The 16826-nt window shown below is 37.8% G+C and overlaps 2 protein-coding genes and 1 long non-coding RNA gene across 3 annotated transcripts; 1 reads left to right on the top strand and 2 right to left on the bottom strand.

The window, feature by feature from the left end:
* Nucleotides 1-874: 874 nt before the first annotated feature.
* LOC116803543 lies at nucleotides 875-1976 on the bottom strand. The gene is made up of 2 exons (XR_004363650.1): nucleotides 1761-1976; nucleotides 875-1575 (listed from the first exon to the last, which is right to left on the bottom strand). It is a non-coding gene; the product is annotated as an uncharacterized LOC116803543 (long non-coding RNA).
* A 946-nt stretch (nucleotides 1977-2922) lies between these two features.
* LOC6619335 (cyclin-K) lies at nucleotides 2923-4579 on the top strand. Its single transcript, XM_002043516.2, has one exon. It carries the CDS (start codon nucleotides 3090-3092, stop codon nucleotides 4290-4292), a length of 1203 nt encoding a protein of 400 aa, XP_002043552.1. The 5' UTR covers nucleotides 2923-3089; the 3' UTR covers nucleotides 4293-4579.
* A 7723-nt stretch (nucleotides 4580-12302) lies between these two features.
* Nucleotides 12303-16105, bottom strand: LOC6619334. Its single transcript, XM_002043515.2, has 5 exons — nucleotides 15765-16105; nucleotides 14282-15694; nucleotides 13935-14222; nucleotides 13748-13874; nucleotides 12303-12709 (listed from the first exon to the last, which is right to left on the bottom strand). Exons 1-5 carry the CDS (start codon nucleotides 16071-16073, stop codon nucleotides 12552-12554), a joined length of 2295 nt encoding a protein of 764 aa, XP_002043551.1. The 5' UTR covers nucleotides 16074-16105; the 3' UTR covers nucleotides 12303-12551.
* Nucleotides 16106-16826: the final 721 nt, after the last annotated feature.

Genomic DNA, 16826 nt, shown 5'->3' with positions numbered 1-16826 from the left:
GTGCATAAAATCATAAAATTTCCAGCGCACTTTCATAATTTTTTTTGACATATCGGTAGAAATTAGGGAATATGTAAAATGAAAAGCTATTACAAATTTTTAAAACTTTGAAGGCGTTAGAAGAGGCGGGCTCAGAGTGTTTTTTGTATACCGATAGAAATTGGCAAAACAAACAATAAAACGAAGAAAAGTCAAAACATTTTACAAAAAATTTGGGTAAGGCAGTTTTTGGGCGTTATAGTGGGCATGACCAAAAATTGTTTGGCGTCTCATGAATCTGCATGTCTAGTCTCAACTCTCTAACTTAACATCTTCTTAACATCGAGGCGTTCATACGGACATACGATAATGGCAATGGATTATAATAAAATAGTAACAAAATAACTGCCACGCCCACAGTTCTGAAAAAGCGTTGAAATTTTCTTTATTTTTTATTTTACCAATATTTAATTTTAATATTAATATTATTTATGTATGCCTCCGTATGCTAGGAACAAACCAAATTTTTGGGGAACATGGAGTTTTCCAAATTTTACAAGGTTTGAAAACCGACTGTAGGTCCCAAAAATGGATTTTGTTTTAATCGACCCCGTTGTAGGTCGTCCACGTGGTACCCTGGGTACTGATTTCAAAATTTTATTCGGAAGCTAATTCGAGCGGTTTTTTAATAGGTGCTGATTAACCGGGTATGTAATAGTCTAGGAACACGAATATGGCGTTCTCTCTAGATATAATTTGATGTCGGAATATATTTACATAAATTAATAATAATAATAAAATTAATTGCCTACTAACTTTTCTTATGCACAAAATATTACAAATGTGTATATATTATAAGTTTGTTTCAATTTAGTAAGTAAATGAATTTGTCACATTTTTCAATCCTCAAGTCATTTTTGGAATGCATTTATTATTTGTGTGGCTACATTAGTTTTGAGACATAATAATTTAATGTTTATTTTAAAACACATAGGACGGTACTAGTCATTAAATATGTATATTTTAATTTTACAAATATGTCCGTTGAAATGAATGAAATACAGGAAACCGGGTCCCAGAATAAATATAACCATGAAATCAAATGTCGATAAAGTTATTTGACATAGCCTAGCCAGGAACTTTTCTGTTGATCCGGAAATATCTATCTGAGCGTGGCATTGGCAGGATTAATTTGTAAATTTGGGCAAGGGTATATGACCAAGATCGTCATCGTTCACCAATTGGGAATCTTTCCGTGTACGCCAAACTGGTAATCTGGGTCCCGCGTCCCGACATTGCCAATCGCCGGTCCGGTCCTAGCGCAACGCTTAGCTGCGCTTCCAATTACGAAACATTTTTACGCGATATCTGTAGCTTTCCGTTATCCTGGAACACATTCCGCATAGACGCAATCTGCGATCAGGGGTGATCAAACGTTAGAATTTACACAAAATTTGCTTTTGTTTTCCCTTTTGAAGTTCGAAATCGTTGTGAGACGTCGATAGTTTTCGACGTAGGGGGTACTCCAGCCTTGATCACCGCAACCAGAGACGTAGCATGCAATTGCCGCAGACGAGTGACGAACATTCACATTCCCTAAGTGTTGGTTAAATGGAAGTTAAAATACTGGAATTGTATTGAATCACTTGGTGAAAGAAATATAAAATGCTTGTCATCACTTTCTTTGTCTTTTTTCTTACATTTCTAATTTTATAAATTAAACCTGGAACGTTAAAAAATGCACCTCGACTGATTTGTTCGTTTAGTTCTATCAAACTCACATTTCCGTTTTCCAATATTAAGTAATTTGAATGAGATATACCGTTTTTTTTTTGAAAATAACACAAACTATACAAACATAATACCAATTAACTAATTCGCACATTAGTTAATTATATATATTGTCCTCACTCGCTTTTATAATAAAAACAACAGAGAATGCTACAGTCGAGTTCCCCAACCCGCTACTCAGCTAGTGTGAATGCAAACGTGAAATTTCATCATTTTTCTGGGATATCGATAGATATTGGGGAATAAAATGAGAACGAATTTAAAAATTGTTCCAAGGTGTGTCCGTGCGTTTGGCGTTTATTGGCAAACCGATAGAAATTTACACGACTAATTAAATTATGAAAATATATGCAACATTTTTTTAAAACTGTGGGCGTTGCAGTTTTTTGCGGTTTGTGGGCGTGGAAACATGGGTCAAAAAACTTACGCAGCGTTTTTGTCTCTAGAATCTGTACGCTTCTTCTAGCTTTTATAGTTCCTGGGATCTCGACGTTCATACGGACAGAAGGACATGGCCAGATCGACTCTATAGGCTATTGATCCTATTCAAGAATATATATACTTTATATGGTCGGAAACGCTTCATTCTGCCTACTTCCTTTGCACACTTATTAACAAATCTAGTATACCCTTTTATTCTACGAGTAACGGGTATAATAAATCCATCATCAGTTTACCAGGAGTAATTACTATTAAATAGAAACCGTTTACACTGCACATAATCTTGTTATTGCATTTTATAATGTTTAAAGAAAGCTATCTATGCTTAAAATGGAAATGCAAATGAAAAAATAAATAACGCATTAGCATGTTCTCTAGTAGGATTATACCTAACAAGACGCAATATTCCAAAAACATGGAAATGCAATTCCAGTGTAAACGTCCCATTTCTTCCGCGTATACAGTGTAACAGTCACAGGACGGTCAAAACCAGGTGTATATATACATATTTGTTAAGCTCTATCCCAAAATAAAGTTCCCAAAGCGCACTAACGCACAAAACATTTCCAGTGTGAACCGCAAGAGATAGAAGTTTATATTTTGCGTTATCTTTTTACCAATGAAGTTGTTCCGTAAACCCAAAATCAAGATGGTCTTGGTGTAAAAGGGGCTTCCAATCAAGTTTTTTGGTTTATCATCATAGACATGGTAACACTGCAAGTGAACATAAAAATCGAAAACTGATTTATTTACAATAAACAAAGGGGTTTATCGGGTCCAGCACGCGCATTTGCTGAAAACCATTTGGCCAAAGGTTCAACCCAAATTCCATCCAACGACGCGGACTACTAGTAGTACCCGCAGCCAAAATTGGCGCTATGCCGTGCTGGTATTACGACAAAAAGGAGCTGCGGGAAACGCCCTCGATCTTGGATGGAATAAGCTTCGAAACGGAGCGGCGGTACAGAAAAGAAGGTGCTCGATTTATCATGGAATGTGGCACCAAAATGGGCTTGGGCCACAACACAATGGCCACCGGCGTTGTATATTTTCACCGATTTTACATGTTTCATTCGTTTCGGAGTTTCCCCCGATACGTGACTGCGTGCTGCTGCCTATTCTTTGCTGGCAAGGTGGAGGAGACCCCAAAGAAGTGTCGCGACATTATTAAAACTGCACGTGGCATCCTTACCGACAATTACTTCTACTCGTTTGGAGACGACCCTAAGGAGGAGGTGATGACGCTCGAGCGTATTTTGCTGCAGACCATCAAATTCGATTTGCAGGTAGAGCATCCTTACACCTTTCTCCTAAAGTACGCTAAGTGTTTCAAAGGCGACCAGCAGAAGCTGCAAAAGATGGTGCAAATGGCGTGGAACTTCGTCAACGACTCTCTCAGCACAGTAGTTTGTCTACAGTGGGAACCGGAGATTATTGCCGTGGCTCTTATCCATTTGGCCAGCAAGCTAAGCAAATTCACTGTGCAAGACTGGGAAGGCCGCCAGCCACAGCAGCAGCGTTGGTGGGACATGTTTGTGTCTGATGTTACGATGGAAATACTCGAAGACATCTGCCACCAAGTTCTGGACCTGTACCAATCAACCCAAAAAGAAGCGCTCCAGCCGACCAGTCCGCCCCAAAAGCCACCAAGCAGAGCCGACAGTCCAAAAGCCGGCAAGCTTACCAATTCTACGGGTATTGGACCACTTTCCGTTCCCCAACAGCCGCCGCCCCCAGTATGTGGAAACGGTGGCGTGCTGGAGGTTAGCAACATTCAGAGCATTAAGTCCCTAGCCAGTGGAGTGCCAGTCATTGGTCCTAGCGACTCCCAGAATCTGTTACAGGGCCCAACACCTCCTGGTCAGCCATCCGGGTACCATCTTTACCATGCACCTCCACCGCCGCCCCCGCCGATAGTGCCTATGCCGCCGTACCCCTCTTCCGGCTGGGGAGTGCAGCAGACAGTGGTCGGACACTATAGCGGGAGCGCTGCACCACCACCACCAATGCCGCCTACCTTGCCACCAGGATCCGGTGGATACTACAACGCCGGTGGGCGTCCATCGCAGCAGCGGTACTAGTAGAGACCTCTCGGTAGATGCAATAACAAGAAACAAGAAAAGAAACATTTGTATATTAAAACTAGCGAACCGTTCATAATAGAATTTAGAGCGGGGATTTTCGTTCGGTTCGGTTCCGTTTTCTTTTTTGGTAACACTCAAGGCCCAATTTTGTCAAGGGGTATTTATCAATGATTTTTATTCCCTATGTAGAGCTAGGTTCCTTACCCTTTCACATGTACTTGTCTGCATAATTTTGCTGAAGTGATGTTTCCAAAACTGAATAAAACTAAATAAACTAAAAAAAATATTTTAGATATTGGGGCGACACGTTGCGACAAAGCGGAACGTGCGTAACGGCGAATTTTATAACAGTGGAAGATAAATGTGTCCATACGGTCCCTTACCTTGGAATTCAACATATGTACATATATTAGAATAAATCTAGAAGGACTTCTGACGAGCTGGATCTCCCAACAGGAATTTGTTTATTCCTACAAAGCCCAGATATATATATATATATAGTAAAATTGTTGTTTTATTTTTGAGTCGAACTAATGTCCCGTCAGTTGACTAAGGGCAACGCCAAGAAATAAAAAATAGTTTTTAGGAGAAATAGTTTCACGACTTTATTCTTTGGATCTCAGCTTAAGACTAAAAATCAAATGCAAATTGGATTGAGGAGAAGCCTCAGTATTTGAACAATATTTGTATTTCGGGAGAGCCTCGCTCTTGGGTTCTTAAGGTTAGGTAGCGTTGAAAGAGGGCAGTGAAATCTGCTTAGGTCAGGCTTTAGGATGTTTACAAGAACGGCTGCGCTGCCAAAGATAAACGAATGCTGCGCAGCTGGGATACATTATGGAAAATTACTAGAGTGCATTACTGATTTCTTTGAAATAATAGAAGTGGCTGGTTTGGACCGCCCAAATACGTCACTCCCCTTCCCTTAAAGAGAAGCCTATACTTGGGCTGGGATTGATGGATATAGTGTGGGAAATGGAGTTTCTTCTATTTCTGTTTGTTGTGGTGTGTTTTGATTTTGATTTTTTCTTATTTTAAGTTTTGCATACAGCATCATAAATGGTTTAAATGATACATATCTTAAATATAAGTACAACAAAATTAGTGCAATTATTACAATGATCATTCGTATGTAAAGTGTAATATTGTTCTCTGAAATCATCTCAACAATGTCGTTGAGTTTTACAATTTTTATTTTTGTTATATTAAGTGGTGTGTATAGTGGTGTCAAATCTATTTCTGGTTTTAACAGATTTTCACTTAAAATTATACTATTGATTTCTATTTTGCATTGCGTTAGTCTTATCATTTTGTTTCCTTCTATTTTTATTTTATTAATTGAATTTTGGCTATTTTGGTTAAGAATTGTTTGGGTTAAGTTCCAGGTTACAATTGTGTTTGGTTTTATGTATTTTATTATTTCGTTCGTGTGTACTGGCTTAAAATTACAAATTGGATTTAAGTGCTTAATAATATTGGTGACACATTCATTTTTTACTTCTTTATTTTCGGTATTATAAACTTTATTTTCTTTTTCAAAATATGATTGTGTGTCTTTGTAATCTAGCTGATAGCCGTTGGAGTCTGGGTAAGGGATTATTTTAATTGTGTTTATTAGTGAATGGTAAATGGGTATGTGGGATATGATTAATACTTGGTTATCATTGTAGTTAATCCAAGTGGATGTTTTAATGTTTAAAATGTTTTGGCTGTTCACATTTTATTTGAGAGTTTATTAATTTTCTTTTGTTTTTTGAATTGTGTTTTGTAGTAGTGCGTAACTCTATTTCTATTAGTGATTTTGTAATGGTCAGGGTCTGTCTGTTCTACATTTTTGGTTGGTTTAAATGGGTTTTCTAATTTGCCTTTCTGTAGTGGACCTTTTCTGTAAATAGTGTCAATATTAAATTCCTGTCTGTCTTCATTTATTTTGTCTATTTTCTTTTCTTTAATTTTTTGAGTGTCTAATATTGGATGCCCAGCGTATAAGAAAATTTGAGCAGGTGTCTGTCCAGTAGTGTCATGTTTAATTTTATGGTTGTATGTGTAGAGGATTGTTTCTATCTTGCTTCATTTTACTTCTTCATCATCAGATGAATTGATTATACGAATTTTTTCATTTATTGTTTTGTGTAATCTTTCGACGTCTGCTACCCCGTTTTTTGCTGTATTGAGCTGTAATTCGACTTCTTCTTCCTCAAGCCATCGCTTCAAAGATAAACTGGAGAAAGCTCCGTCTCTGTCTGCCTTTAGTAATTTGGGTTTACCTAGTTGATTAAAAATGCGCATTAATGTGTTTGTTTAGCTATTGAGCTTTTTCAATAGCTGTTGCGAATAATAAAAAACCGAAGAAAGTTTGTTTTTATGACGACAGCTTTTATTTGCGAATTGTTTAAGGCAGCTAAGGCCTAAGCTAAGTCTTTTCCGAAACACGACGAAATGGCAATTGGCGGGCAGGCAGCCGAAATGCAGCGCCCAAGCTTAACGTAGGTAGCTAACAACAACAAACAAGGGATGAGAGCCGTACAGATAAATGCGTGCGAGAGCAGCGGTTTGCACTATGGGCATCGCAACTGCTACAACTGACTAATTTGGCTTAAATATTAACAAGTATGAGATTAGTCTACTACACAGTTTTGGCGGCTGCATGACCCAACAGCGTTTCTGCATTCTATCCAATCCTTAGTTTTAATTTGCTCAAGTGTAGCGAATTTAGAATAAATATCAATGCAACTGATGTAATGTTTTCCCTCAGATGAATAAATATCTACTACAAATTTTTCTCGGCAATGTTCCGGGTTGGGTGTGATTTTTAAAGGCATTTTGGTGTTTCTATGTTCTGTTTTGGCCAAATTGCATATGTTGCATTCGTTTATTATATTCTGAATTAATAGTTGGCTATTTGGAAAGAAGTGATTTTCTTTAAATAATTTTGTCATTTTCTGTATACCAGGGTGTAAAAGTTTTTCATGTGATGAAGTATGATTTCTTTGAATTCGGCGTATGAACCAACGTTCTTTAATAGGAAAAGACTGCGAATTACTTTTGTGTAGGTGGTATTAACAATTTCTATGTGTGCTCTTTGAATAATTTCAAAATCTATATCGCTCTTAATATAAATGGTAATGTTTCTATGGATAAAGTGATCGAGTAAAATTTGTTTGGCCTTTTCAAGTGTCATTACATCATATTGAATTGTGGTAATGGAGTTACCGAATATTTTTGAATGCTCTACTTTATTTTTATCGGATTTAATAAAGATTATTTGTTTTTTGAAATAATTTATTGGTTTTTCTGTTAAATGAATAAGGTTGCTATTGTCTTCTTCTGCACTATGTTGAGTAGCTTCACTATGATGATTTTCTTCAATTTTAATTCTTGATAATGCATCGGCAACTGAATTTTCTTTTCCTTTAATATAATCTATTTTAAATTGGTATTCGCTTAATCTAACTCTCCATCTTTCTAACTTAGCATTCGGTTCCTTTAAGTTATGAAGCCATCTAAGAGGTTGATGGTCACTGGCAATGAGAAATGGTCGCCCTAGTAAAAGTTAAAAGTTTTTGTGGCCCAAACTATGGCGAGTAATTCTTTTTCGATAGCACTGTAATTTAATTCGTGATCGTTAAGTGTTCTACTAATAAAAGATATAGGATGAGCGTTTTGAGAAAGGACAGTCCCGAGGGCCAAGTTACTTGCATCTGTGGTTAAAACAAATTTCTTTTCCAAATCAGGTAATTGTAAAATTGGGTCACGAATTATCAAAGCCTTAAGTTTTTCGAATGCCTCTATGTACTCAAGTTTTTGTGTATCTATCTTTGCTGCTTTTTTTAAGCAGCTGGTCATAGGTTTTGCTATGTCTGCGTAATTTGGAATAAATTTGCGATAATAACCTGTTAATCCAAGGAAAGCTCTTATCTCTTTTACTTTTGTCGGAATTGGGTATGAAACTATGGCTTTAACTTTAATAGGATTTGGTGTAATACCATCAGGGGTAACTATGTGACCAAGAAAGTTAGCTTCCTTTTTTAAGAACTCACATTTGTCTAGTTGCAATTTTAAATTTGCATCTGCAAGCTTTGAAAAAACTAATTGTATTGAATTTAAATGTTCTGTAAGGGATGTTAAAAAAATTATAATATCATCCAGATACACCAAACAGTGTTTGTTAAGCAACGGTCGAAGGATATTATTCATGCACCTTTGAAAAGTAGCGGGTGCATTCCTAAGGCCAAATGGCATTCGAAGGTATTCGTAATGACCGCTTTTTGTGGAGAATGCAGTTTTAGAAATTGATTCTTCGTCCATTTCTATTTGATGAAATCCTTTTGCCAGATCGATCGTTGTAAAATATTGGCATTTACCCAGTTTGCCAAGAATTTCGTCCATATTTGGAATTGGATATCTGTCAGGTATGGTTATTTCATTTAGCTTTCTATAATCAATTACTACCCTGTACTTATTTACGCCAGAAGCATCCGGCTTCTTTGGTACGACCCAAGTAGGACTATCTTATGGCGAATTACTTTCCCTAATTAATCCCTGATTCAGCATTTCCTCTACTTGGTTTTCTACTTCGATTTCGTGTGTTTGCGCAAGTGGGTATTGTTTCGAATAAATTGGGGAGTTATGTGTTGTATTTAGTACGTGTTTAATTGTATTTGTAAATGTTAATTTTTCTCCCTCCTTATATTCAAGATTTCTAAATTTATTTAATAAGCCTTTTAACTTAAAAGTTTCCTCCTGATTTAGGTGATCTAATCGAAACTGTGAAAAATCTAATTTCTTTATTGATTCCTGATCTGAGCTTGCAATTGATTCTGGCGTCCTTTGGATATACAAATTTTGGTTTCTTTCGGATTCTTAAGTAATTAGTTTGTGTGTTTGATCAAAAAGGGTAACTGTATCATTTTTGTAATTAATAACTGATTGAGCATTTTTCAACAATTTTCTGCCAATTAGCATATCGTAATTATTAGAAAATCTGTGCACATAAAATGGTTCGGTTTTTTTGAAAATACTATTTCTGGGTAACACAATAAAGTCGTTCAAGGTAATAGGGCCATTTGATGTTAAAACTTCACATCTACTATTTTGAATGGGAAGACAAAATATATTTTCATTGATCATATTAATTGTTGATCCTGTGTCTAGAAGGCATTTGTATGAGCGCCCTTTGTATACTATTTTTATGTATTCGTATTTTTCCGGGGCTGTTAACCGAAAATTTTCGTTTAGTTCAGAATTATTTTGGTTTTGTTTGTTATTAATTTGTACAGATTGGACTTGTTGTTGCCCTTAATTAATGAAGCTATGATTTTGATACGGATTGTATTGATTTTGGTTATAATACTGTTGCTCGTAATAATTAGGTTGGACTTGTTCGAATTCATGCCCGTCTTGGAATCTAATTTCGTCAATAGACATTTTAGTTTGTTCCCTGTCCGATGGTCTTAGTCGTTTAGTAATCGGGAAGTTAGTATTTTTATATGTAGAGGGTTGTTGTAGTCGAGGGTATGTATTTCCTCTAAAATGCGTTGTTTGGGGATTTTGGGCTTTGTTGGGATATTGTTGGAAATGATTTTTTTGAATAATGGGTTGTGGGTTTATGTATTGGTTGGGTCTGAAATAATTAGGTGCGTGCCACATGGGTGGGTTGTTAGTCATCTGCTGTGTATAGCTAGGTCTAAATGGTTGAATGTATTGATTAAAATTAGGTTGGAATGGTTGGGAATATTGTGAGTAACTTGGTCGATATTGAGTTTGAACATTTGTATTGAATTTTTGTGCTTTCGAATTCTGATTAGAATTTGAATTTTTATTACGATATTCTGGGTTTTTATAAAATTCAAAATTAATGTGTTCTTCATAAATTCCCTCATTTTGTGCAATGGTAATTAAGGATCTTAAGTCTGTAATATCGTGATGGGCTAAAATAGTGAATAATTGTATTGGTAGTTTCCTTATCAGTATCTTAATAGATTCTTTAATAGCCTGAATATAAATAAGAAAATCCGATTGGTTACCTTCCAGGTGTAGTTTCGAAATTAGTAATTGACGTCGTCTTTCCGCTTCTTCGCAGAATGCTCTTAGGTTTCCTCTGGATGGTGTCTCCCTGAAGTTCTCCAGAAGTTTGTAGTTTGGTGTTTGAATTTTAAATTCCGCGATGAGTCTTGCTTTAAGGGTAGGCCAATCTTCGATGTTCGGAAGTCCCAAAGATCGTGTAATCTGTCCGTCCAAGTTCCTTTCGATGGCTCCCAGTAGAATCCTCTGTTGTCGGACATCATTTGTTTGGTAGAGCGAAATTACGTAATCCACTCTGCTGACAAAGGTGTGAAGGGTTTCTGGATCACCCTTGAATGGCATAATGTCTTTAAGCTGCCGACGGGCTTCGGCAAGGTTGATGTCGCTCAGCGCAACAATTTGGGGTGCGGCAATAATTGGTTGTGACATTTTTATTGTAAAATTTTTAAATTTTGTGTTTTATTTTTTTGTTTTGTTTCGGATTCAATGTTATTATTATTTTTAAGCTTTCTAGTTTCACTTGTTTTTTTTTTTTTGTAAATTTTTGTGTTGTATTATTAAAATTCTATATTGTTTTTATTTTTATATGTTGGTTTTAAAACTTAGTTGCCTTTGGACTTAATGTTTTTGTTTCGTATTTCACTTCCACTTATTATTGGATAACCGAATTGGAATTATAATCCAAGTTGAAGAGTTTTCACGAATTTATTTTGGGAGATGTTTCGAGCACTGGACTATAAAATTTAACTTATTTTCCACTCGAAGGTTCTTTTTTTTCGGATACTTTTGTATCCTACCGACTGCGCCAGTAAAATTGTTGTTTTATTTTTGAGTCGAACTAATGTCCCGTCAGTTGACTAAGGACAACGCCAAGAAATAAAAAATAGTTTTTAGGAGAAATAGTTTCACGACTTTATTCTTTGGATCTCAGCTTAAGACTAAAAATCAAATGCAAATTGGATTGAGGAGAAGCCTCAGTATTTGAACAATATTTGTATTTCGGGAGAGCCTCGCTCTTGGGTTCTTAAGATTAGGTAGCGTTGAAAGAGGGCAGTGAAATCTGCTTAGGTCAGGCTTTAGGATGTTTACAAGAACGGCTGCGCTGCCAAAGATAAACGAATGCTGCGCAGCTGGGATACATTATGGAAAATTACTAGAGTGCATTAATGATTTCTTTGAAATAATAGAAGTGGCTGGTTTGGACCGCCCAAATACGTCACTATATAACGCTAAAGTAAGATTGAAGACGAGTAACAACGATGACGAAAGATCGACGTGGACGAGCCAAAGTGGATTTCAGGAAGACGATGACCAACTGAGATGAGTTGAGTTAGAAAATGTCTTTTATTTAATTATTTTTATTTATATTATCAAAATATCCGCAGTAGCAATTATGTTGCGTAACGGTCCTTGAACGACGTGCATAACAGCCAGAGTTATAAGAAAAGTTTAAGCACTGAATTGTACAGTCCTGAAATTTAGTGTTGAAAAATTCTTGCTGTCACACAATTAAATAACTGTTACCTTATGTTGCCTTTTCTGGCCATCAGTGTTTTAAAAGAGCTGTATCACAATTGTTTGTATAGCATAGCGCTAACTCTCTAACCAAACAAACTAAAAAGGCCAATAACAAAACAAGGGAGAATGCTATAATCGAGTTCCCCGACTCGCGCTGCTTCTATGTCTCTGAAATCTGTATGCTCATTTGAAGATCATACAGACGGACAGACATGGCTAGATCGACAAGGTAATTGATCCTGATCAAGAATATATTTGCTTTATATGGCCGGAAACGCTTCCATCTACCTGTTACATACGTCAACGTATGCAACGTATTCAACGTAACGGGTATACTACATATGTATGTATATCGTATTCCGTAAACGTATTTGCACATTACAATATAAGGCGTTGGTTTATAGGCGAGGCAGATATATTTGTATTGAGACATGTATATTATGGCCTACATAGATAACCTTTTTGAGATTTAAACACATACTAAACTTTGAGTTTCTTTATTTTCGTTTTATAGAGCGGAGAGACTCGTGAACTCGACTTAAACGGTGGGTCACGGCCATGCGATCACCTGATTTAATATGGAAGATGACTTATTTAAAAAGAATTAAACAATAAAACTGGACTAAGCATTACACAATATAACTGGGCTAATCTCTAGAGAGATGATGTGTTCCGGGGCTTAGTGTGAAAATAATTAAATGGTTGTGCAAATACGTCCTAACATTTGCGGGTTAGAGTCAGCACCCCACTCATATAATACTGCGGGATCATTAAATATTCAGGCAGAGTGCGTTTACAAAAGGAGGTTGACGACGAGGCCTGTGCTTGCGTGGATGCTGCTACTGTTGCCTGACGCACGATGTGACCAACCCTTCCTGAAAAATAGAATGTAATTTTGTAAAAAAAAAAACAATTTAATACATTTTAAAATGATTTGTAAAGAATACAAAAATTGTTACGTCCACTGGCTAAGTAACGGTAATATCGAATTCGAGGAAATCGACTGTATCATTCCCTCATGTTAATTGACTTTCCTTACGGTAGCAAATTATGTAGTCTGACGGACCACCAAAATTAATGTCAAATTCATTTATTTTAGGAAGGAACCACTACTGGTTTATTATGATCGGAAAATTTTTAGAGCATCTTGATCGTCAACACGTATTTTATCCAAAGAGCACCCACTCAGAATGCAATTAGCGTGTATTGGGTTGATGACAAAATGTCATTAGTTTACAATTAAATCCCGGGGTAACAATACTTACTAGTCCACTAGGTACACTATGATATGTATATTTTAAACGTGACATAAGTTAAAGTTAATTTATAGAATACATTGTTTTCGCAACGCATACACTTTGAGGTTATATAATTAAGATACATGGTCCGATCTCTACGTTTGCAATAATATGGCGGACAACAACAATTAATAAATTGTTGGCACTCCTACGAAATCTGCAGTCCGTACTTTTTATTAAATTTAAAGATACCATTACTTAATATTTTTCAAAATGTTTAAAGTATTACAAAAACCAGGCCGTTTTAAAATCAAATCAATTCAATTCATTAAGCTATAATTAACTAATTACAGTTCATTGCTATATTTATACCCGTTACTCGTGCAGTAAAATGGTATCGATTTGGCAAAAAACGTTTTGCCACGCTCACACTTTTGAACACTTTTAAGGGTTTTCTCATTTAATTCACCAACAGCTATCGATATCCCAGAAAAATTATGAAATTTCTCGATCGCATTTCCACTAGATGAGTAACGGGTATCTGATAGTCGGGAAAGTCGACTATAGCGTTCTCTTTTATGATTAGAACAACATTTTTTTTTACTAAATATGTACAATTCCGGCTAAAACTTGTATATACATACTAAGAAAAAACAACACTATAGAACATCTTACCCATCACGTTTGCGCAATGAAAGCGGTCATCTAGTTGCTGGAGCAGGGAAAGATCTCGACAACGTGCCCAGGCATTAAGTATGTCCCTCACATTTATAGGCACCAATTCAGTTTTTCCTCCAGCTTTCTGTTGGAAAAATGTGTTGCATTAGGTAAAAAAGTGTTTACGATATGTTTTTGATTTTACCCTCTTAAATTGTACAATTAGCTGTTGGTGGGTCGCCATCTCGATCAACCGTTTGAGCTTGCGATGGTTTCCCTGCTGCTTTGAGGCCTGTATTAAGAGCTGCTTGAGATTGACACTGCTTTCCGTCCGTCGCCGCTTAGCCAATTGCTTGAAATAGCCATGAAGTAGCTCCCTGTCATAGGGTACGCGCAGTTTATCTAGCGCTTGCACTAGGTGCTCCTCATCGCACGTCTTTCCTGTAGAGAGACTTGCCACCAGTGGCTCAGTCAGATAGCCTTGATTGAGGATCTATTCGCGAGTGTGGGTAAATTCACTATACACAATTAATGTAGCATGCGTTTACATACCTGTAGACCGTTGAAACTATTATCACACGAAATAAACCTTTGGTTGCAGGGTGGACCCAAATTGGAACCAGAAACAATTCCGGTTGCTGATAAGCTGTGCCAGCCGGCGAACGGACCTCCATCGAAGTATACTGGGGATCCGCTACGACAGCGAACCTGATCTGACCGCGAGTAAAGCGAAATACTACTCCCCCGACTGCCAGCTGATCTACGGCACTTAGGACATGTACCCGGGTCTACGACTTTGCCTATGGTATTGGCCAAGAACTCCTTTTCTAGGCAGTCTAAGCAGTTCTCCTCGGTTATTCCCAAGTCAAATTGGGCCGTGCACGAAGAAGACGTGGTCAAAGTCCCAACAGTCGCAGGAGTCACCAGTATAGGAGCCACTTGATCTTGCTTTGACTTCGACCCTGACTGTTGCTGCTGGCATGTTGTTGCCCTGAAATCAGTGCAGCTGTAGCAACGTTCGTCGAAGCTAGCTGATGGATGAGAGCGCCGCGACTTGTATGAGGAGCTTTTAGTCATCACAGACGAGGTGTGCAAAAAACGCTTTGGCTTAGCACCAGTCATCTTAGGCTCTGGGTGTTCGCTGGTGACACTAGTGCTGCGCGAAAAATTTGAGCCTGTGTGCAATGGGTTGGGCAAGGAATGAGCCTGAAAGCTTCCGGAGGATTCAGCTCGCTTTTCCGAGTCAATAATTATTAGCTCATTTAAATCTATGTCCACGCCACTTCCACCAGCACCAACGTCTTTGATTTTATCTAGATTCAAGCTGATGCGTGCGAACTTCTTACTAAGGCGTAGCTTTTGCTGCTGCATAAGGTCCTCCTGCGGAATATCATCTATGGGCGAGCTGTGCAGCTGTCCTTCCTGCGTAAAAGTAGTTCCGCCTATGCTGTTCATTTGGCTATAGTCGCGTTGCATTAACAACAAATTGGCGTGCGGAAGGATGGTCATATCGTGGGTTCCGCCAACAAGCTCCAACTCTGATGAGGGGTCTGGCTCAAAGTCCATTTCAAGAAACTCCGTCTCATCTTCGCCGCAAATGAGGCTATCGCCTCCCATAGTATTCACTGGTCCTCGACCAAGGTCGAAGTGTTGCCCGGCTACCCTTCCCGTGGCGATGATCTCCATGTTCATGTCAAAATCAGCCCCTTCACCACGGTAAGCGTAGACGCAGTCGTCGTAGTTGATAGATATCTCCTCCGCGTTCACGTCGTTGTCGTCCAGCAAAATTAGATCGTCGCCGTAAAAATTGTCACTGGCATAGCTCAGATTTTCGGTTGAGTTGTTTATGGAAGTGCGGCTGGAGTTATAGCCACAAGCGGCGGCTTCAAAGGATGAGAGGGCAGCTGCTGCAAGCCCGTAGCTTGCCACGTCCAGATCCAGTTCGCAGTAGGAAGCACTTTCCACCTGTTTGAAGGGTAAACAGAACATAACATAATGAACATAATTTTTTGTGCTTCAAGCGGCGGTTACTTTCCTTATCGCCATCCTCTGCGGCCATGGTCGCTGCAGGGCACTCCTCTGCCTTGGTCGAGCCATTTCCCCCGGCTACAACGACCTGCTCATCCACCGCTACGGCCTGCGCTGATGTTGTTGCTGCTCGTTTTTGGTTTGTGCCCATTGTCTTTACACCGGTCCCACAATTGACTTGGCTGACTAAGAGCTCCGGGTGTCGCTCTTCTGCCGCATCAGGACCGCGGTGTCGGTTTGCACTATAATTAACGATATTGTTATTGTTACTCAGATGCAAACGCCAGTTTAATTTATCGAGCTCTCGAAAATCCATTCCATTTGCGGCCTCGGCAGTGTTACCAGATGGCGCAACGGTAAAAAAACCGTCGGCAGCCGCTTACAATAATTAATGCCAGACAATTATGCGACCTATTCACACAGCCAAATTGATGCGTGAACTTTAACAATCTCAATGTCAAAATACAAGGCAACTAATTTCAAGCTAACCGTTTCAGTGATGAGACAATGCTGATCCTTTATAAGCAAATACCAATTTAGTTTTTCAGCACGTAATAATTGGGAAAAATACATTTATAATTCATTTTTGCTGTAATGGAAGAGCATAAAAATAATATATATGATTGCGTAATAAAAGGACGTCCTTTACATTATAATTTGAATAAAAACTAGGTGAGCTAAATTTACGACAAATAGTATTCACTAGTTTTTATCTCTTTCATTTTATTGATTTTCCAGACTCCTGTCAGTAGGCGTATTTAACAGATATTACAAAATAATTTCCACATGTGTACATCAGATAACCGTTCAAAATTTTGAGAGATATATCAAAGAAATGGCGAAATAAAATAATTTCAGATTATTTTAGGCTTCGTTTCGTATTTTAATAAGGTTTAATATCGATAGAAAACGGCAAAATGAAAAATCGATTGTACCCTTCGGCTAAGCAGCAAAATGGTTAATAGCTGTACGTCTATTTCACGAATGTTGCCAAGGACGTCAACAACCTCTTGCATATTAGTCAAAATGTCATTCGGTTTTGCACTTTCATTCTTTTCGATACATCCTA

Source organism: Drosophila sechellia, chromosome 2L (assembly GCF_004382195.2).
Source record: "Drosophila sechellia strain sech25 chromosome 2L, ASM438219v1, whole genome shotgun sequence".
NCBI lineage: Eukaryota > Metazoa > Arthropoda > Insecta > Diptera > Drosophilidae > Drosophila > Drosophila sechellia.
Note: the sequence above shows the minus strand (reverse complement) of the source record. Positions and strands in the feature narration are given on the sequence as shown.

What these genes read in the sequence shown, in the direction of transcription:
- LOC6619335 (XM_002043516.2), top strand. Translation starts at nt 3,090, where the DNA reads ATGCCGTGCTGGTATTACGACAAAAAGGAGCTGCGGGAAACGCCCTCG.
- LOC6619334 (XM_002043515.2), bottom strand. Translation starts at nt 16,073, where the DNA reads ATGGATTTTCGAGAGCTCGATAAATTAAACTGGCGTTTGCATCTGAGT. An exon ending in TAATTGTACAATTTAAGAGG is followed by an intron (nt 13,875 to 13,934) that starts GTAAAATCAAAA and finishes TTTTTCCAACAG; the next exon opens with AAAGCTGGAGGAAAAACTGA. An exon ending in TCATTGCGCAAACGTGATGG is followed by an intron (nt 12,710 to 13,747) that starts GTAAGATGTTCT and finishes TCTATTTTTCAG; the next exon opens with GAAGGGTTGGTCACATCGTG.